Raw genomic sequence first — 22,033 nt, 5'->3', positions numbered from 1 at the left:
ATTTATGTGTGTATTCACAACCTCCACCCATCTTTATCACGTTAAAACCGTCAAATTGAAGTCTGTGTTCTTGAAATTGAGTTTTATTTGCGAAATGGCATTGTGACAACCTGGACGCTAAAGGCTTTGTTTTCTGTTTTGTATTTTTTTTACTCCTCTCCGACCCACCCAGTTTAAGGCTGTTGTTGGGAACAGCGTTGGGCGTTATGGGAGCCCCAGCTGCACTTTACAGATACACAAGCCTGCGCCTTCGTGCCCGAACCCATCAAAATAGTCATGCCAAGCTGCTTTCTCCTGAGACTTCATGCTGGTGCAGGACTGGAGGATTGAAGTGATTTATGAGGTATTTTCTCAGGCAAAGGTCAGAGTAACAGCAGCCTGTGTGCTTGGCATCAAAATTGTTGGACGGTGTGGGACACTTAAAGCTGGCATTGTGCTGGTTATTATGTTGGGTCCAATTTGAGCAAATTATTGCACTTCAAAGTGACTGCACAAAAAAAGCAATGGGAAAAAAGCCCCATTTTGGTTTTTGGAGCATTGTTCAGAATCCAGTTAATTATGTTCTCAGAGAAGTGTGGCCAGATTGTACTTAAGCTCACATGAATATATGAGCCTTTTGGAGAGACGGCAGTGGAAGCTGAGTAGTCACAAGCACAATTTATGAAAATTCACTTGCTTTTCAATCTGAACTGCATTATTCGGCATTTTACTAATGAAATACTGAAACTGAAATTTGGATACAAGCGTTTCAAAAATGTGTCCACAACCTGGAACACACTGCGACACTGTTTTTTTGCTCATGCATGCTACATTGCTTAAGGGAGATTTTAATTAGTTCCAGCTTTACCTTTGAGGCTGCTGTGGGATGAAATTACATGAGGCTATATTTTATTAGGAAGCTCCAGACTTATGTAAAACCCCCCAGAAGAACAGCGCTTCAGGTCTGAGCTACTGGTCCAATGAAAATATGTACTTTTCTTAAGGAAACACGTTGCTATTCAGTCGACAATCATAATTAAATATTCAACTCCATATCCAATGTCCCTTACTTTAATATATGTTAATGACATTCTAACATTTAACGAAAACGTATTTTTCCTCAATTTCAGTAGGCACAGTTTATAATTCTGCATAATTCATTTGTTTAATTATTCCAATTAATTTGCACACATAGTAGCATTATATTTTGCAATGAAAGTATAATTAAGACTTAGTTTTTACAAAAAGCATCTGCTTGTGAGACAAGGGTACATTAAAGCAACAATAACTTGTTCTCTTCGCAGCAGGGGTGATGGGGGCGCCGGCCTTGTTGTTGAGAATGGCGGTATCTCTATGCAAACTCTGCCATCTAGTGGCCAGTTTGAAAGAATGCCGGTGCACTGGTTGGGCGGAACAACAAATCCCGTATTGAATTCGTTTGTTTCTACCCGAGTGACTGAGTGCGGTGCACCTGCGGTGTTTTAGCATCTGCATAGGGATTTACCACTTATAAGTAAGATTAATTGTTTTATTATGTATCTTTCAGTGGTGAAGTCGATATGAGCCGACATACTGACTATGGGAAAACCACCGGGGTTTATAGTATAAAATATTTTATAATTTAAACGACAGTTTTGTGTTTACTATTGCTGCTGCTCTGGTATTAGCTTCGCCTCAGATGCTAACCGGCGGTTGACTTTGAACAATGAATATTTACACTATAGACGTTAAATAAATGTTGCGTAACGTTATGTTAGACCTGTTTCTCGCATTACAGTCCCCAGAAGAAGATAGCTATTACGACAGCATTGGGGTGTACCGCAAAAGATCATATAATGCGTCCCATTTTAAAATGACAACTTCGGTTATTACTATTCACTACTAAAGTTCGTGCATCAATATTGATTTTATCTGTCATTGACTGATGTGATCGGTTATGTAGAGCACTTCTGCAATGGCAACGATTCACTGTTTATAGAACGGAGAATAGAAAATAAAATGCAATTTTAACTGTGACGTTTGTCTCTGATGACCTGTGTAACTGGAAAAACTGTCAGCAATTACAATTACAGTTTTTCTCTTATGTTTGCCCACAGTATCGTCTAGCCAATGGATTGATAGAAGGTGTGAAATATGCTGTTTAAAGATCTTCCTAGAGATGCCCTGATACGGCCCCTGACCAGGAATGAAGTGGTGGGAATGCTGCTACGCTTGACTATATTTGGAGCAGCCACCTACTACAGCATTAAATGGGTCGTCGAAGCTATGGACCCCACCACCAAACAGAAGAACCAGGCCAAGAAAAGGGTACTTGGAACAAAGCATGTTTGGGACTGTATTATTGGACTTAAAAGCGGATCTGGCTATCTAGTTTAGTCAGAAAAGTCATGATTAAGAATTAAAAGGAAATATATAGTTTGTCCATTTAGTTAATATTCTGTGTCTTTGTGTGTTCAGGCAGAGCAGCTGATGAAGAGAATCGGTGTCGAGGGGGTCAAACTAACTGAATACGAAATGAATATCGCATCTCATCTTGTGGATCCACAAACTATGAAGGCAACAGTTTTAGTCTTTGGCCTGTAGAATTGGGATCATTGAGTGACAACATCGATAATGAATAATGAACATCCATCTGTTTGTATTTCCTTTCCTTTCCTGTAGGTGACATGGAGAGATATCGCAGGTCTGGATGAGGTTATCAATGAACTACAAGACACAGTCATCCTGCCCATCCAGAAAAGGCACCTTTTATCTGGATCAAAACTCTTTCAACCCCCTAAAGGTACCCTGTTACAGATTAGAATACAAAACACACAGATTTGTTCGTTTAAAGTCAATACAGTTATCTAGCTAATATTGAGAATATCACAAACAGGGAAGTAGTTTGGGTAAAATGTGGTAGAGTGCGACACATCTGGTGATTCTTGCAGGTGTTCTATTGTTCGGTCCTCCCGGCTGTGGGAAGACTATGATTGCCAAGGCAACAGCTAAAGCCTCGGGCTGCAAATTCATCAACCTTCAGGCCTCGACGCTGACAGACATGTGGTACGGGGAGTCACAGAAGCTGACCGCCGCCGTCTTCTCACTGGCTGTCAAACTCCAGCCCTGCATTATTTTTATTGATGAGATTGGTACGTTTTTGTCTGGCCTTTCAACCTAGCTAAAATGTTGGTGCTGATATTGTAACATGTCCTCTACAGTTTTATATAGGGAGTATCTGAACTATTCCTTAAATTCAAATTTTAATGTTATTTTCTGTTATTTTGTAGGGATATTTTGCAGTAGTTACATACTAATAACTTCTAACTTTACAAGTAGGGTAAGCATCTAATGGAAAATAAATCATAAATATTTGCAACTCTTTAACATGTCTATTTATGTATTGGATGAGGCCAATGCACATTTACCAACCTATCATCAAAAAGCGGCATCAAACTTAATATGCTGAGGTAGCACAGTTGCTAATTGTTGTAGACATCTCACTAAAAGCTTTCTGGGTTCTGATTTCAGTTTGACCTCTTAAAAGTGGCTGTGAGATCTGCGTGTTTGCAGCTGCTGCTGCAGCTCCAGATGCTTCTCTTCATCATAAAAGTCCTTTGGGGCAAAATAAACAAGTTGTCTGGCTATAATCCATTTATTCTTTATTAAACCAGTAATATCAGCCTAATAAACAAGCAAATCGCTCTAATCCTGTTTCATCCCCGTGATATTGCCCACAGTGGGTTTGCTGTTATTTCAGTTTTATCTCATGGGGTTTCCTTTAATGCTATCTCCATCTGCGGTTTTACTGCAGAGTCCTTTTTAAGAAACCGCTCCAGTCAGGACCACGAGGCCACGGCCATGATGAAGGCCCAGTTCATGAGCCTTTGGGATGGACTGGATACCTCCACCACTACCCAGGTTAAAGCACATCCCTGCACCAGTTCTGTTACCGCCCTCAGAGTGGGAGAGATTATAGAGAATAATTAAAAAATCCTGCGAGTGGGAGAGAATTTGGGTGAGATATTAGTAGGAGGTGTGATGCAAAGCAGTTAAAGTCTTCTGTTTGTGAGCATGGTGCTGAGAGAAAGGTGGTTTGACACGTGTTTTCCTATTTGCCAGCACCGATAAATGAATATTAACAGTAATCACGCAGCTTGCTGATCAGTAATGACCAGCCGGTTGATCACTATGTTCCGTTGTGATGCTTCAAATTGTAGGTGATGGTGATGGGAGCAACTAACCGTCCTCAGGACCTGGACCCAGCCATCCTGCGAAGGATGCCAGCGATGTTTCACGTTGGCCTGCCAGTAAGTTAATACACAAGCTCGAGTTGATCCATTTTTAGTCAAATATTAATTGTAGGTGCATGAGAAGTAAAAGGAAACACACTGAACCCCTGTCTCACTGTCTTATGACTGTTGTGCTAAAAAAGGAAATAATGATCTTACACTCCCTCTTTGTTTTTGCAGAACACCAGACAGCGACAGGACATCCTGAGGCTGATTTTAGCTGGAGAGAATGTAAGAAAAGCCGTTGAGGATCATTTACGCCCTCATATTCACTGTCAAATCCTGTTTAATCGAACACCAGCAGCAGCTTAATGGGGCGTTTAGACTGAAACATAGGGAAGCATATTTTTGTTTTGCTTCATTTAAGCAGGATTACAGGCCTGCTTGGGATTATTTGCTTTGCTGAAGTGACTAATAAAGTGTGACTGTATTTACATCAGCCACAGAGAGTAACATCAGGTAAAGATGTTCTGTTGGTTATCTCTCACCTTTTCCCTCTGAATCTACAAGAAAGCTTCTTCTCTGTTCCACACAAATGAAAGCAAATGCTGCCCTAATGTCTCCAGAGAGGAATGAATCAATAATTAAACACGGACTATGATTTGCAGATTATAGTCTGTGCGTGTTTTCCCCTCCTTTAGATGAGCAATGCCATTAATCTGAAGGAGATCGCAGAGAAGACCAAGGGTTACTCTGGCAGCGACCTCCGGGAGCTCTGCCGCGATGCCGCCATGTATCGTGTCCGAGACTTCGTCCGCAAGGAACAGATGAGGCAGATCGCTCAGCAGCTCCAAGGTGGCTTGGAGGAGGAAATGTATGACTCACAGCCAAACACCCACAAGATTTTATAGGGCAACGCATCCACAGAGCACCTCGTTTCTTCACTCTTACACCTGCCCTCCGTCCGAGGCTACAATAGTGTAGGAAAGCAGATAACAGTCTTATTTTGCCCGATATATGAATGATTTCAGCTCATTAGATCTCCCTTTTTAAGGCGTTTCTGCTTTTGAAACAGCAGTCAATCATTTCTAACGCGCACAATCGGCAATGAGCTCCTCCATAATGTCATTCAGCTGGACGGCATCTTGTTGACAGCTTATATTTTATATAAGAGCTGCAATTTCTCATCTCACTTTCCCAGGATTTAGCTGTTGCTAAGCGACTGTTGTGTCCCCTGTGGAAGAGAAGGGCTCTTGTTGCTGAAAGTGTTCTAAACTTTTCCTGCAGCCTTCTAAAGACACATTTCACACAACCTCATTTTTGCATTGATTTAAGGCAGCACTTGAAGACGTGCACTCTTCAGTCCGTGTGGCAGCACTTATGTTAACAGGACAAAGTAACTACAAGTGTGATTAGGGATTTGTTTCTCGAAACCAAGCAAAAGTACCATAAGAGGCCATTAAAGGCTCAGTTGTGAAACGATGGTGATGAAACATCTGTTCGACCGTGACGTCAAACACGCAAATCCTAATTCTATTTCTAAAATGAACAGAATGCTAGAATTAATGAACTGTGGGTTCTCACCAATGAACATAGAAACATGATATGACATGAAATAATGATGCTGGTCTTATTGCTGACCTCTGACCCTCTGCTACCAGAGCTGTGGAGGAGGAGCGGTTGCGGCCGATCACTCAGCTGGACCTTCTCTTCGGACTAGACAAGATGAAGGAGTCGAAGAAGGCCTCGGCTTTCATGCTGCCCGTCGTCCCTGAGGTCGCTCTGGACTAACCTGCAGCACTTAACATGTTCCTGCAGCTCTTGTGACCTCGATCCTTTCGCACACGTCCGGTTCTGCCCCGTCGACATGTGATGTCTCTCCAGCTAAACACAGACCTGAGAGGTTACAATAGAAAGAGATTAACACGTATTCCTCAAGAGTAGGGATTTGTGTTCAATTACCACGGAAATACCACAAACTACGACTCCAGTTTATATCGTCTAAAATCCTGATCAAAGGGATTGGATTAAGCATTCGAGATTTATTTTTTTAACGCCGGAGGGTTTATTCTTTATCTCATTTATTTAGTTCAGTTCCCTTTTTTTCGCAGACAAAGATTCGGAGATAGTTGATCATGTAATTAATTACAGCTCCCACGGAGCGCACGTTGTAAATATTCACATTTAAAGGGATGATTTCCACCCATATTGAAAGTTCACTCGTCCTCTTCTCGCTGCTATTTCTGACTCCTCAGAACATGTTTGCAGCCTTGCAGCTAAATCCAATACAGCAGAAGTCAGATGTGACCGAAGACCAAACAGCAGAACAGAATTAAATCCAAAATGCCTCTGCTATGCACCACCGATGGGACTTTTTCTTCCCCCAAAACGAAAAAAACTCCCCAAACTCATCCTTCACGTTGCCAACCCCTGATGAGATAGCGAGTGACGTTTCATTGTTTGGTGAACTCTCCCTGTAACAAGCCTGGTCTGTTGTAGTCAACGTGATCACTGCTGGTAAGAGTGTATGATCACACATTTAGTACATCTGTAAATATTTGTTTGCCTTTAATCAAGACGTGAATGTGCCGAAATCCATCCAGTAGCTCATCACAGACCCCCTAATGTCCTGAAGCTGGAGCAGCTCTACACACACGGTTGTACCTCTGCGTTTTACAGCCTGCATGTTCATATTTCTGATGGAAAATTGACTTTGGAAGCTTGGTGCTGATGGTTCTCTCCATTTCATATGAAAAACTTTTTTTAAGCTGTTACTCGTCAAACTTTTCAAAGCTTCTACTTCAGCATTGTTTTGTTTTTTTTGTTGTTTTTTTTTTACTTCCGAGCTTTCATGTTCTCTGGGCATCAATCAGGGAGTGACAGCTGCGTCTGTCGCTGCACATCGGGGGTCCCTGTCAGTCCTCTTTTATGCTCACTTGTCTTGTTTTGAATCCCTGTCAGTCTGAAGCCGTAACTCCGTGTTCCACCTTCACTATGTGCAACAAACCCAACAAAGTCGCAGCGTGTGGCCGTGATTCTGTTTGCAGACCTTTTCTCGCTCGCCTCCACAGATCGGGGGCCACTAATCTGTCGTTCGGCCACCAACACTTGGTGGCACTGTGGCATCATCGGTCTGGAAGGCGAGCGAGGCTCTCTGATCCTCTGGCGCTTGCTGCTTTTCATTAGCGCCCCTCGGGTGACTGTGAAAGGTCGAAACGTTGCCATGTAAACCAGCGACTGTGCACCTGTGGTTCAGTCCCAAATTCTGAATATGATATCAGTTTGTTCGTCGTGGTGTCGCACCAGCGTGTCGTTTTCAGTCATTTTAACCCGGTTGTTAACAGTGTGTTGATATGATGCTGTATTTAAACCTCATGTGTATTTAATACATGATAAAAAAGTAAATATTTATCTTCTTTTTTTTTTACAACAAAAATGTTTCTTCTTTTAATCAAACTAGAGTCCCGCCAGTTTTCATTGCTTGCACATTTTCCTTTTTATTAGTCTCGTAACGTAAGTAAGTAACTTAGTAACGTAATCCCAAATCAACAGAAGACAGGCTAAGCGGTCGATCCTTGGGTTGAATCCACAGAATCCACCTTCCTGTGGACGCTGAGAGATCTCCTGCAGCCTCTGAAGGATGAACGAGCCAATAAAACCGGCCAACAGTGCAACCACCGTTTATTTAACAGCTTCCACCAAAAGCTCAGACGAGGACAACTTGTTTGAGAGTGAAAGTCTTGCATTCCTTAATTCAATAGAGGCAGTATTATGGGATATACAGGTGTGTTGTGGCAGTGCCTCATGTGGCACCAGATCGATACAAAAGCTTAGCGGAGGCCTGCATGAGGGCAGATGGTGAGGCTATATTTGAATATCTGCCTCCAATGAGAGGAGCACTTCTGATCATTGATCAGTTATTCATGAATTTATTGACGAGCTATTTGTGTCTGTATTCTAATCCTTTTCGACTCGAGGACGGCTCACAGTCGGTAAACACAGAGAAAACTGAGGCACAGGCGGTGGGAGATGTCAAAGGCCTCCCGCTGAGACAAAAGCTCGGGCACAGACAGATTCGCTTCTCCCTGGCCGTGGCCTGACTGTACAGCCGCTCTTGGCGCCTCTCTGATTGGCTCAGGCTTTTATCCATCAGAAAGAAGTGGTGCAGAGAGGCCATAATGGCCCTTCTCTGCTCTGTCACTGTCCGCTGAAAGCCTCTGAGCTATCAGACATGATCGAGCGAGCTCAGAAAAACCAGTGGCAGTTGTTATCGCTGCAACATTTCTCAGCAGGGTGCCCTGGCTGTTGCCCATGTTCAGGGTTTCACACCTAGGATCATTTTTTTAAAAAAACACAAGCCTTATTGTGGAAGCATAATCAGGAGCTCAGCGGTGCCACAGTGGAAAATGGGCCTCCAGCTGTTTGGCCAGAGAACGCTTGGTTTACTGATTTAGTCTTTTTATCGCATGGGCAGATGCGCAAATTGAAAAGTTGAAAGTCTGCATTTCAAACACTCAGAATTCAGGAACTGAAGTTTAAAGATGGAAATCAGTTAGCTCCTCGTGTGGGTCGGAGTTTCCAGAATAAACCCTTTCCATCAGAGTAAGGTAGAATTACAATCAAGGTATTCTATAGCTTTATATTTATGAGGTATATTTATAATGAAAACAGGAAGGCGGTTGGCTGGCCAGATATGTCATTTATTCTGTCTGAAGTGCTGCATTTTAATCTTATAAACAGCATAAATAAAAGAACCAAAGCAAATATATTGTTGCACTTTTAAAGTCTACGTGCACTTAGCTGATGGTTTTATCAAATCCTTGTACTGAATCATAAAGGACCCCAAATCAAAGCTGAGAATAAAAGCAAATCAGAGACATATTTAGTGATAATATGTAAAGCTTTTAATTGGGTGTGCCTCCTCTAGGGAGGTTTGGTGTGGAGACACCAATTTTTCCCAGAACCTGGCTGGACTTTAACCCCAGGTTTGACTGCCCGTAGCTCTGGCATACATTCACCAGGGGAGGGGCTGCGAGCAGACATTCTGCAGGCTCTGCACAACATGGCGCTGCACAAAATGCACTCAATTGCCTTGGTGGGGGGCAACAGGCAAACGTCGGAGGGCAGGGACCGGCCAGAGGGTGAGGCACACCCTCACAATTTCTGCAGAATTATCTAGTGACCTCCTAACAATCAGATGACGGCAGTTAAATATTTGGTCAATAAATGGTTTAATAACATGATAACAAGGGATTTTTTCCCCCCTCATTGCTTTCTCTTGATGTTTTCTTCTCTTTCATGTTGATGCTGAAATTCTAGAAATAAGAAAAGGAAAAGTATCTTTTTGGATTTCGGTTTGAAATCTGTTCCTTTAACTCTTACACTCGAGGACGTGAGGAGGTGGAAGATGTTGGTGTTTGGGCAGAGAACGTTTCTTTCTCCTCACTTTTCTTCATCCTCTTCAGTGTGTCACTTTTCTGGTTTTCCTACGTGTTTTTGGCTCTGTAAATTTAACCTTCGTCCGCAATTTAACCTTCATTTAATCCATCTCTATTTTTGCCCTTATTGTAAATTATAGGTCATCAGGATTCACCTCAATCTTTAGATCTTCTGCTATCTTAGCATTCGGATCTGGACAGAAGTCCACATGTGCTGACTTTAGATATGAACTCTAGCTCGGGTCAGTGCTGTGAAATGATGAGAGGAGTCAGTTAACCTGCAGCTGGAGGGTTTGTTCCCTTCATCCCCCCACTCTCTGTCTCGTCTTCTGTTCTTCCCCAGTCCAGGAGCGTCCATGCTGACTCTCCAGATGGGCTTTGATTCTTCCATTTCTTGTCTTTAGTTCAGTCCATCTTTTTGTGCCGGCTCTCCTCCTCCTCCTGCTGCATGTTGGGCTCCCAGTAGGCTGATCCGCTCCTTCATTCATGTTGATGATCATCGCTGAACTCTCCAACGATGATGCGGACCAGGATGTCCTGACGACGTTGGCTGGACTCTCTGGACCGTCAACAGCAGCTGTGGACGAGCAGAATGTCCCTGAAGACAGAAACACGCATGGAGTTCTTCCATCTCCAGTCACAGCTGTGTGCATGTGCTGTAAAACATGGTCATACTGGTCATACAATCATGTCTGTTTCCCACCCCCGTGTAGAGTTTCATCCAGCTGTGGGGGTCTGTGCAGCAGCCCCGGTGGGTTGGGGGACTCTGAATGTCATCGAGTGAGTTTCTGACCTATATTAAACCTCCCTGAATGAACTCTGCAGGCGCTGAGGGCTCTAAAGGGAACACTTTGATGATGCTTGTGTTATTTATGTGAGTGCTGCTGTAGGGGAAAAAAAAAAGTGAGTGAAGCCAGAAAAGCCTGAATCACCCCAGGATGGACAGTTGCAGCAGGAGGAAGTTGCTCATGTAGTCATCACATTAAAATGTCTCTGTAAATCAGCTCATCTTTGTGTATTCATGTCTTTACGAGACACAGGAGCTACAGATTTAAAGGGGAGGCGATGATATATGCTGCAATAAAAGCTTTTAAACGATTTTCAAAAACTTCAGATTTGAACCTGCGCCCTGCAGCTGCCGCAGCCTCAATCGCATTAACAGGAAGCTGCATTTTAGTTTGGCTTTTGCCCTCATTTGTGAGCAGCCTGCTTTCTAATACCTCAACACATTCCCTGATCATCATTAACACTGGTGGCTTTACATTCCCCACGTATGCATGTGATTATGGAATTTTTATTGATGTCATTATAATTCTATCAGTAAGCGTCATGTTTATAGAGGCTCTCAGGCATAATTATACATAATGAGGCAGCAAAGTCGCAGCAGGGCCCCCCCTCCCCGTGGCTAGAGCTGTCTGTTTGAAACCTACCTGCAGAGAAGAAAACTGCAGATATCTGCTTTATGTTCCCAAGACTGGAAGCCCCAGCAGCTCAGGTGGAGCCAGAGGCTAAACCGCTATGCTGTCATAAAGCAGAAGCAGTTCAGTCTCGGCCATCTTCTTCACTTTTGAAGACAAAAGTGTTCAGGGAACATATTCGATTTCAATCTAAACAGAACCAATTAGCCAGTACAGCACAAATACACGGTCGCAGCACCTCATGCATCAAAATTGTGAAGGCAATCTGAGTGGAAGCCAGCTGTTAAGGCTTGAAGCTCTGCAGTGGGGGACATAAGTCTTTTCACCAACCTTTCAGTTTGGCTGAAAATGCTAAAGATTGATGGCGGCAATGAGGCAGCGTGAAAAGGGAAAAACAAATACGCTCGGCGGTGATTTCAGTCATTGATGACAGTAAAAAGACAGTTAAGTCTGAAATTAAAAAAGAAGAATGTAAATAATTATAGCCAACACCAGGCTGATACGAAAAAAGAAGTGGAGCTGTTAGTTTGCAGAACTTGAAAACAATGTTTTAAATCACAGTCGATGCCATTTGAGACAAGGAGGCGCTTTTCTAGATGTCATTCCAGATTTGTCGGCTCCACCGATGCACTTGTGTGTCCGTGTATTCACAAATGTCTCATCTTTAGATTTGATAAGCATATTAATCTGTCGCCAACACTGAATGTTGCTAATTACACTTCAAACATTCAGAATCGACCATTATGCACATAAGAGCTGATCGGAGACTGAATAGGGGGTCAAACAGGATGAATCTTTCACATGCTTCCTGTATCATTAGCCACATGAAGCTAACTAGCTTTTCAAAAGCTCCCGGTCTTTAAAATTTCTGAATATAAAGAAGCCTGTTTTCCAACCATTTGGTCAGGCTTGTTTGTGTGGGGGAAAGAGGCCTAATTACAAATATTAGTCACCGCAGTGAGAGCTTTAAGTTTAGAGCTTCAGTGTTTCTGTTCAGGGACTTAAGCCAAAATTGAATTTGTGCCTTTGAGACACTTCTGTTTTATTAAAGATTGGAAGCCTCAAGTGGATTTGCCAACACAACATACTAAATGGAGCTTTCTACAGATGGTAAATAGCAGCTGTGACATCACAAACCGGGGCGTCGCCATAAATAGGAGATGACTGACAGCTCCGACCCAGCACGGCGGCAGCAGGTCTCCAATCCTGTGATTTTAGTGAACTGAGCTGCCACTAATCTGAAAAGTGAAAGACAAGTTGCATACTTCCGTTGGGTGCAGAGCGATCCATCTTTGCTCACCATTCATCTTTCCCACCTGCTTCGTCTCGCGCCTGACCAGATGTGGAAGACGTGTCTCCAGCACAGCAGCAGCAGGACAAAGCTCATCTGAAGGTGTGTTTCTGTCTTACCTGATGTAAAGAGGTGAACCAGCCCATCTGGACCGCTATAGAGGTGAACCAAAGGGAGTTGTTTCCACAGGAAAACTTTTCTATTCGAAAAGATCCTCCAGAAAGTATGAGAGCGTCTCTGACCTCGTTACTGGGTAGTCGTCAACACCAATAAAATGACATCAGCATAACAGCTTAAAAAGGAAACATCATAATCACAACTCTGTCCCGTTCATATTCGCCAAAACCGTCATAAAATATTTTCCATGAATCAGTCATCTGCTTTGTATTCCAATCCGCCGCATATGCAGAAGATAAAATAATTACTCCACCTTTTAATTTGATCAAAAATCTCTTTAATCTCCTGTTTCATTACAGTTCTGGCAAGCATTGCCAGACCAGCTACAACAGTGCCATTTTTATTCCTACATACACACTAAACCCTTTCTGCTCTCATTCTGCTAATTTCAAATTAAGAATAAGACGAGACCAGGCACAAATAAAGTGATTCACCAGTGAAACCAAGCTAGCACAACATGACTGGAACAGATAAATGAAACCTGAAAGTCCTTTCCTTTCCCTCCCGGTTGCTTCAGCGATTAACAATTCCTGTAATCTGCTAGTTGTAGATATGATTCTGACCCAAAATGTGAACAAGCTACTCTTTTTAAAATTCTGGCTAATGCTTTTCTAAATAGGTCTAATGACACCCCTGCTGTCACCCATTGAACATATACAGTATCCTTCCTTCCGTGCTTCCCTTTTCTTCTTGTGGAATTGAAATGAAAGATCGAAGGGGGGGGGGGGGGGCACCATAGACAGCCGCCAACAGTCCGCCAGCAGCGCCGTCAGTCCGATGCTCCATCTAGAGACATGTCAAAAGGCAGCTGGTGGCGTTCAGGTAGCTGTGGCAATACAGGCGAGGACAAAAAGCAAAGAAGCTGCTGAGGGGAGCGGAGATGGGATAATGACGGCTAATTAATCATGCACCGGGAGGCCATGTAGTTCATTTCTGAGACACGGGAGCAGCAGGGAATGACTCATTCCCCCTGAAGGCTCCACACAGGAAGCAAATGAATAAACCGAGATGCCGTTATCGCAGCCAGAAGCTGTTCAGTGGCACCAGCCAGTGGTGCTATTCCAAATAAAATATGACTGACACGTGTCCATGGGTTACAGATGGGGCATCTTAGCTCTGAAGGAGATTTGGATTTATATAAAGGGCACCATTCCAAAATGTCACTGAAGCCTTTGATATGGTTAATCATGAAAAACCTTTTAACTTGATGACATCGATGACCTGGTCCTCTCCTGTCAGAGCTCAGCCGGGTTCTCCTCTGATCTGTGGTACCAGTGGCGCTGCTGCCGGTATGGAAGTGTGTGACTTGTGCATGGTTTTGTGTTTGCCATCTTTTTTTTCCCCTGTCTTTGTCTTTTTCTTTCCCCCACTGTGGACCAAAAGTCTTGGATAAAGACTGATTTGAACTGAATTAATCATCTGACACGCTCAAAGATCTGAATCTTAAAAAGCAAAAAGAAAGAAATCCCATCTGCAATGGCAGCTCAGTGTTGTACTATAGCCCTAAAATTGACTCAGAAATCTACCCACAATTCCAGGAATTTCCACCTATGTCATGGGTGATGTGTCTCACCTCAACAGAGGATGCTTTGTTTCCTAATTATTATGATCCATGTTGTTTCAGTGTCAATTGGTTAATTCGACCAAAAATAAGCTACAAGATACAGATAATTACATCATTCTGAGCTTTAATAGCAGGATATATTTATCAGTTGGACATAATTTGATAAATTAATGCAAATTAAAGAGAGCTAACATACAACAGAGGCATATAGAAGGTAATGGGTCATGAAAAGACATCTTCTTCAGCAGTAGTTGTTATCATACAACGATTTGAAGGCATTTTCTTTCACCAGATTCAGGTCTTTTGTTGCTCTGTTCTTATGACCTGTTCTTCTCTCATTTAATGTTTTTCGCTCCGACTGGAACCTCGAAGTTTGATTGCTTTGAATTGCCTTCACACGCTTCAACAGACCCTGCACTTGCGACAAAACAGAAAATAAAGCCGGTGGGACTGATTGAAAACATTTTCGCTTTGCTGGAAATGCTTTATGTAATGGCAACAGCCAGATCAAACACAAGGAGGGGCAGACAGAGCGCACGTCAGGTATCAATGGGAGCTGTTTGTGACGTCCACCATCCCTAACATCTACAATCTCGTCTCCTTGACTGCTTTACCCCTTTCGGGGTCACGGGGAGGGTGCACATATGGGCGGTGGCATGAGTCACCAGTTCATCCAAGAGCATTTGTGAGCATTTCGGGGTTTGGTGACTTGCTTAAGGGTACCTCGACAGTGCTCTGAAGGCGTTCTGGTACCTTTCCCTATTACCAGAATGCCTTCCCAGAGGGGGCTTGAACAAAGCTCTCAGCCCGGACCCCAACAGACCGAGCTACCAACATCTACTATTAAAAGGTGAACTGATTGCACTATTTTCGCAGTTGTTTATATAAAATCATTTGTGAAAGATGAGTGGATTTTAATTTATGATGCTGCTGAACTACTCACTCATTTTACTTAATTCATGTTGTATATGTCTGATGTATAGTGTAGACTTCAGCACATCAAAGGAATTTATCACATATTTTATAAAATATCACCCTCATGGGAAGAGAAGCTCATGATTCCTGGATGAAATTTCTAGACCTCCGAACCTGTAGGGGGCAGCACTGGCACACTGCTCTCAGTTATACAACTGAAACCTTTTTGTTATTTGAATCCTTTGAAACTGTATTCCGTTGCTCTGTACTTGGGACATGTGCAATGACAAAAAAAAAGTTGGATTCTATTCTAGTCTATTCTTTTTGCCACGGCCTTTCCTGTCCTAAAGATTTGGCCTCTCAGATATGAAACAGCTGCAGTAGCCTTTATTTGCAAATGATACTAGAAATATTTACCTCCGCCAAGGTTACACGTCAGCTGTGGTTTGTGTTTGACAGTTAGCAAAATAACCAGACCAGAACGGATTTTAATGAAAATTGCAGGAAAGGCTGAAAATGGCCCAAGGAACAGATGATTCCAGAGGGACCTTTGAGCTTTCAAAAATGAAGGCCAAGGGTCTTTGAATATGAAGCAATGTACTATATTAACCTTATAGCCTTATATTACTACTGCCTCTATATACTTTACTACGGGTAAGTCCCAATATGTGGGGAAATGAGCTGCTTGGCAGAGGTCTGTGCTCTCTGAGAGCTCTTTTGTACTTCTAATTTGTTCTCTTCAACTGTATTGCATTTTGGTCCTGGCAAAAACTTCACAGTCATAAATCATAGAGGCTGGTTTGTCTGGCAATGCTCAGCACTGTCACTTCTGCTGACAGCAGTGAAAACAGGAATCAACTGGCTTACAGATTCCTGAGTGATGCGCAACACAACATCTTTTTACAGACATCAAAGCCCCAATTACATTTTCATGCAAGCATGACCCTCTATTCATATTTCTTTATTCATAAAGATCCTCAGTTAGCTGCAGGAATCTGCACTGTGACGTTGTTTCTCGTGGAAACACCTTCAGACAGATATGCCAATGTAATTATTACTTAATAATTAGCTAATGCAAATGAGTTGTAGAAGTAATTATGAAATGAGTTGATAAGTAGCGGAATGTGTTGGAAAACATTAGCAAACCTTTAAAGGTTTTAACTCTTGCAGTGATTTTTTTTTTAAATGTTCTTAAATGTATCAGTTTCTTAGCTGTGTGATAAATGTTGACCTTCCCAAACATGTCAGGTAGTGGACTAATAAGGGAAAGATGAGGGTGTTTAACAAAGGTGGGCTCACCCCCCCTGGAAAAACAGGAATTGCACAAATCAAACCGCATTCCCGCCTCTTGCAGATACATCACATCCCGCAGGAGGACGAAGGAGCCTGTGAGTGAGTTGTGGGTAGTACTCAGGCTTTTTTGAAGTTTTGTGTGATATTCGTGTCCTGGGAGTCTGCTGACTTATTTCCACCTCTGTGACTCAGCGTGGGCAGCCATTGACCCGTCAGACGTTCTGATGCAGATTAAAAAGCCAGCGGCGGCACAGCTCAATCTTATTAACAAAATCGCTTTCCTCCATCTTCCTGGTACCCTCTTTGTTTATCCCATCATTCCGCCAGTTCGCAACCACGTCTGATGCAGCAACCAGCCGGCTGCTGTCACCGTAGATGCACCATCAGGATGTCGCTCAGCTCCAGCTGTTTTAAATTCCAAAATCAAAGATGACCCGTTTCATATCAGATCAGATGCCATTTCAATAAGACCAGCTCCACCTCACTTAAGCAGTCATTTTCCTTTGGTTTATGGTTGCACAAAGCACAGAATTGGACCTTTAAAAAAGGGTTCAAAACACTTTTAAACAGAAGGTGCCTTCACTGAAATGCAAATAGAGTCTGCAATGATTTACAACATGTCACAGAGAGCCTTAAACACTGCTTTATTTACAGTTACTCCAAAGGAAAAGCTCCGACTCAGCCATGGGATATTTAAACAGATACGATGTGAACACAAAGTTAAACAGGATGAACGACTGTGAAAATCAAACAGTGGACACACAAAAATGTGAAATCGACAGAAACCCACAGGGAGAAGTGAGTTTGATTCGAAAGTCAGTGTCAGCATTGTCGCTATATGGTTATGTTATAAATAGTTAAAGTCTGTCATGTCATGTGTGGCTGATGTACACAGCTGAGGGTTTATTCATTCATGAATTCCTCTGCAGAAACTTTGGCCTTCGGTTTGGCTCATTTTTCTAGCCTCAGAAAAAGAGAAGGCTGGCAGTATTGAGCCTTTCTTTCGTGACAAATCTGTCCTTCACTCTTGTCGACAGCAGCTATTTATAATATCGCTGTACCCTGTGTGTTGTGTTACTATGACAACCAACAATATAACTTAGGAATGAACTTACAGCCTAAAAAACCTCACATGAACGATGACTTGCCCGCCCAACTTCAGAGACATGAGTTGATCTTTGTCGGCATCTGTGTTGATCTTTGACGTCAGAGTTTTGTCCCGTCCACCCTAATTACCCTCATGTGTCCACACCTGCGTCTCATTGTCCCCCTTCCCACCCACGTTTGTTAAACCCTCTTCTCTCTCCCTCCCGGCCCAATCTGGCTTTCCTGCAAGAATCCAGTACACTCCTTGTGTTTTCTTCCGGTGTTTTGGATTACACACTGGGTCTTACCGCCTGGATTGTTGACCTGATTCTGTCTGCCGTTTTTGGACGTTTATACCTGTCTGATTCAAGGCACAAAGCGGAACTTCCCAAATTGACTGTAATTAATTCTGCACTGGAGTCTTGCCTAACTGGTTGTTGGAAGATTATATCTAATCAAAAATATCTCATCCAAACCTCAAAACTTGAAATTTGGGGGCAAAACTGTAAAAATTTGCTGCCCTGAGGCTCAGCTTTACTTACAGCAGAAAGTCTACATGTATTTGAGAAAGCCCTAAATTGTGTCTACATCCTGCTTTGTCAATGGGTGTCCTAAATCCTGGAAATAGACAAATAGCCAAAATAAGCCTTTTAAATGAACAGTGGATTTTGTTTGTGCAGTCGGTACGAGCCTCTCACAAATGAGCATTGAGAGGATGAAGGTTCACCTTTGCCCACCACACTGTTGGCTGGCAGAAAAAATATGCATATTTTCCACTGTTATGGCGGTAATAGATCAGGTTAGATCATATTTTTTCTAGGTAAATATGTAAATCTGAGAGATATGAAGGAGATGCGTGCTGCATCTCCTCTGCCGCTGCAGTCAAACCTTTACAACCTTGGCTTTTTCTGATTTTCATTTGCAGGAAATGTTTACTCGGGGTGCTCTCCTTACATTTGAGATTATAGACAAATTCAATTCCGTGTCAAAGACGGTCAGTGGTGTGTTTCCGAGACTCTGGCCAACAGAAGGATGGAACTGAATCACGCTGGTGTAGATGGTCGATAGTTTATAGAATTCCATGAGGTTTGCAAAGGGTTTCCTTGGGAAAAGGGGTCAAAATTTCAGCATAATTTGATTGACTGATGCCGTCAGAGTACAAAGTTCCCTTTCTAAAGAGTCTTTCAGACCATGTTGATCTGAAACTGAATTGATTTTAAACCTTTCGGGATATTTTACACTATTCCTCTCTTGGTAATTGGCCACACTGTTGGCCTGCTTTTATCAATAACCCTAAACAGACACGTGGCATTGACATAAACAAGGGTGAAAAATGAAGCTTGGAGCTTGCTGACAACAGCAGTTGGAAAACAGCAGCTGTTAAATAAATGTTATTCCAGGTCATTCAGTAATTTCTATCTAGGACCTGGCAGACTAAATCAGTCAGCTTCCCATTGTTCTGAAAACAATCTGAGGAGCGTGAATCTATATGGAGGATGTGGCTGAAGCCCACTTGGAGTGCAGAGGCTGCCCTGACAGTAATTACACAGTGAGCGTGAACGCTCCTGTTTGTACGTTAAGGAGAGCGGGTCTGGCAGCCCAGATAAACCCCCCAAAAACTCCCCCCGGAGAGCAGGATGGGCGGGGGGTCGTATCAATGTAGCACCGACCTTTTAGACAAAAGCCCCTTTTCCCATGAGGAGTCCATGAGAGCTCCGAATTCCATTTCAGCAATATGAAATTAATCAAAATGCAAATGAATTCTGCCCCATTCAACAATATTTAATATTAAGGTGGAGGAACTTTAAAGCAGCAGTCAACACCAGAAGCAAAATGTTGCCCTCTGATTTATAATGCGATGAATATGGAATTATATCCTGTTTGTTGTGCTGGAAGCATCGATAAACTGGTGTCTGGATCAGCCTCTAAGTATTTAAAGTGAACAGCTTGTTCAGTCCTGGCACCGAGGCCTCTTTTTGCAGGATCAAGACAACAGAGCACTAAGTCTCTGTTTACACCTGAAAATAGCCCCTCTCATCTGTTTCCATGAACGGCTTTATAATACTTGCCCAATCAGGTGCTTGTATACCCACAGTTTTGTTTTTTAATCTGTCATATATTAATTTACCCTTCCTCAATAATTCCCACCATTTAAAAAAAAATCTCCCTAGGTCATTATCCTGTATCTGCAGCAGAATAATGACTCATCACCGCGCTTGATTTCATATCTCTGCTCCTTTTTACAGCAGGAGAGGTTTAAATTACTGCAGCCGTGAGAAAAGGACACAAGTAAGATTCCCTCCCCTTTATCTACGTTTATTACACACATCAGCACCACCACCGCCACCGTGGGTGCATATGTCTACCGGCCCCATGAGTGAGACAGTAAAATGATGGTTTAAAAGCAAGAAAAAGGGAAAACCTTCATTTAAATGGAGGCGTCTGTATCTGTAATAGCTTATGTTAGAGCCACTGGCTATTATTTCACCCCTGCAGCCCCCTCCCAGCATGTCCTCCCAGAAACACTCTTTTACTACGTTTTAATTATAAATAATGAGAATACTGCAAAGGCAGGGAGCAGCAACACTCGCATGCCTCTGAGACACTGCTTTACGCTGGCTCGGGAGGGTGCAGCTGCACTCTGTTACCAGTTTTAATCTGTTCCGGGGGCTCTGCTACATTTTAGCTTCATTGAAGGGAAGGGTTAGTGAGCAGTGAGCAGTCACTTCCAGAGTGTGTTTAGGGCTCACCTTTGGGGAATAACCAGCTGTTAATTGTACATATCCCGCCTGCCTCATTTCATTTGCAGTGTAAACACTTAGCTGAGCCTGATGAAAGATGGAAATAATCTATGCGCTTTTCTCACTACTTTATTTCATCTGCATCGCACTGATTAGTTCACAGGGGATCTGGTGATTGATCACATGACCCGTGGCGCTGTGGGGCAGATCTAAAAGTAGACGATCTAACTAGAGTTTGAGCTGGAGGTTGTCATTGTTCAATGTTCCATGATTTTGAGTAACAGACCAGTTTCACCAGTTCAACTCTTGTGTTGACCCCACTTTTGCTGGACTGTTTTTGTGGGACGCTTCGACAATCACGGCTCTTGTGTGCAGAGAGTTGTTGTCTCTCCCACGCTGCTCTGCACACCACTGATGTTGGGTGGATGGAAAAGAGATGAGAGGCATTTAAACAGCAAATATCAACGGAAGCATCACAACACATTAAGGACATCAGGAAACAGTTTTTTTGGATACGGTATAGAGGTTGGAATTAGAAGGAACCAGATCGGACTAGACAAGAGGAACAAAAGGATGGCCTGATATAAGCAGAAGGCAGAGACTAAGGTAATTGGAGACAACATGAAACGTGACTCTAAACATAAAACTGCCAAAATGCAGCTGAATTATGAGCAGAAGGATGCTGACATCAACCTTTTGATGCTACGACGTAGCTGTAGCTGGTAAAAGCAGCAGTACGCAAGCAGATTGATTTACTATGACCGCATACATGATTTAATGATGACATGTTGAATTAATGATGACACTGCAAGCGCATGTATGACCTTTTGGTTGCTTTGTCAATATTTTTGGTGGTTTCCCTTCATGAAGTGGGAGGGGCAGAGGAAGGTGAGCGCCGCCATATCTCCACCAAGTCAAGCCCTGAATTCCATCACTGTCATTAAAGATGATTAATATTTTCATGCTTCAAATATTTTTGCGCCACATAAATAAACGTGACATGTAATCAGATTTATCCCCAAAGAATCAAGTCATTACAGCACTTAAGCCTGAGGGTAGATGTAAAAATTCTGAAGCAGTTATGAACTCTGAATACAAATTGAATTTCTGAAGCGGACGATATGGTCTCAAGAATTAATATTTCTATTTAAGGGGATGAAATCTGATCCGCCTCTGACTCAGACAGCCGAGAGCTTGAAGCGTCCAGCAGCGATGAGGGCGAGACAGGTGACAGAAAATCTATCCAACAGTCATTAGCGCCACCTCGCCCAGCACCGTCATCTTATTGGGGACCGAGTGGAAAGAAGATCCTGCTTTGAGTGACCAGGAACACGGGGGAAAGCACAGTGAGTCTGGCAAGTGAGTCTTTGCAAGTTTTGCGGCGCCGATTATATGTCGCTTTGCAGGAGAGCCTGGCTGAACCAGTAATTGTGAATTAGTGTCAGCATTAAGGATGCAGGGAAGAGAGCCGAAGCGGCTGAGGCAGAGAATCTCCTGAAACTCAACTGACAAGTGTTGAGCAGGAAATTCAGCAGCAACACAGTAAAAAGCAACACAGTAACGTGTTGTAATGTCGGTCCTGTGAGAGCGTCTCGTGTTGAATCTCCTGTAGGATCGTTATTCAGCACAGCCATGGTCATAAAATAGTGATGCGTGGATGAAAGACTGTCACACTTGAGAAGCTGAGTGCAGATATGAGTTTGACCCAAAATGAGCTGCATGAAGTGGGAAGTTAAGCACCGCAGTGAGCGTTTCAGGCCCACGTGTCAGTTGTGGGAAGATGAGCCTCCAAAATTTGAAAAGAAATGAATAATAATGTGTGACTGTAACAGGCCAGTGGAACGGTGGACTGTTAATCACTTTTTCTTGCAAAAATTGCCAAATCGGATTTGGTTCTCTTGAGAGCCTACAGTGTCTGAA

At 42.9% G+C, this 22,033-nt stretch overlaps 1 protein-coding gene across 2 annotated transcripts; it reads left to right on the top strand.

Moving 5' to 3' along the window:
* The first annotated feature begins 1,407 nt into the window (after window positions 1-1,407).
* On the top strand, window positions 1,408-7,646 carry atad1a (ATPase family AAA domain containing 1a). Of its 2 annotated transcripts, XM_003974699.3 has the most exons (10): window positions 1,408-1,492; window positions 2,076-2,286; window positions 2,437-2,535; window positions 2,641-2,761; window positions 2,910-3,110; window positions 3,773-3,879; window positions 4,179-4,268; window positions 4,431-4,481; window positions 4,892-5,064; window positions 5,852-7,646. In XM_003974699.3, the coding sequence occupies exons 2-10, from the start codon at window positions 2,113-2,115 to the stop codon at window positions 5,979-5,981; spliced, it is 1,146 nt and encodes a 381-aa protein (XP_003974748.1). In that variant the 5' UTR covers window positions 1,408-1,492; window positions 2,076-2,112; the 3' UTR covers window positions 5,982-7,646. The 2 variants fall into 2 exon arrangements, with proteins under 2 accessions (XP_003974748.1, XP_029685853.1); XM_029829993.1 differs by lacking the exon at window positions 5,852-7,646 and having other exon boundaries at window positions 4,691-5,030.
* Window positions 7,647-22,033: the final 14,387 nt, after the last annotated feature.

Source organism: Takifugu rubripes, chromosome 21, assembly GCF_901000725.2.
Source record: "Takifugu rubripes chromosome 21, fTakRub1.2, whole genome shotgun sequence".
NCBI classification, from domain to species: Eukaryota; Metazoa; Chordata; class Actinopteri; order Tetraodontiformes; family Tetraodontidae; genus Takifugu; species Takifugu rubripes.
Note: the sequence above shows the minus strand (reverse complement) of the source record. Positions and strands in the feature narration are given on the sequence as shown.

What these genes read in the sequence shown, in the direction of transcription:
- atad1a (XM_003974699.3), top strand. Translation starts at nt 2,113, where the DNA reads ATGCTGTTTAAAGATCTTCCTAGAGATGCCCTGATACGGCCCCTGACC. An exon ending in TGGATCCACAAACTATGAAG is followed by an intron (nt 2,536 to 2,640) that starts GCAACAGTTTTA and finishes CCTTTCCTGTAG; the next exon opens with GTGACATGGAGAGATATCGC. An exon ending in TGTTTCACGTTGGCCTGCCA is followed by an intron (nt 4,269 to 4,430) that starts GTAAGTTAATAC and finishes TTGTTTTTGCAG; the next exon opens with AACACCAGACAGCGACAGGA.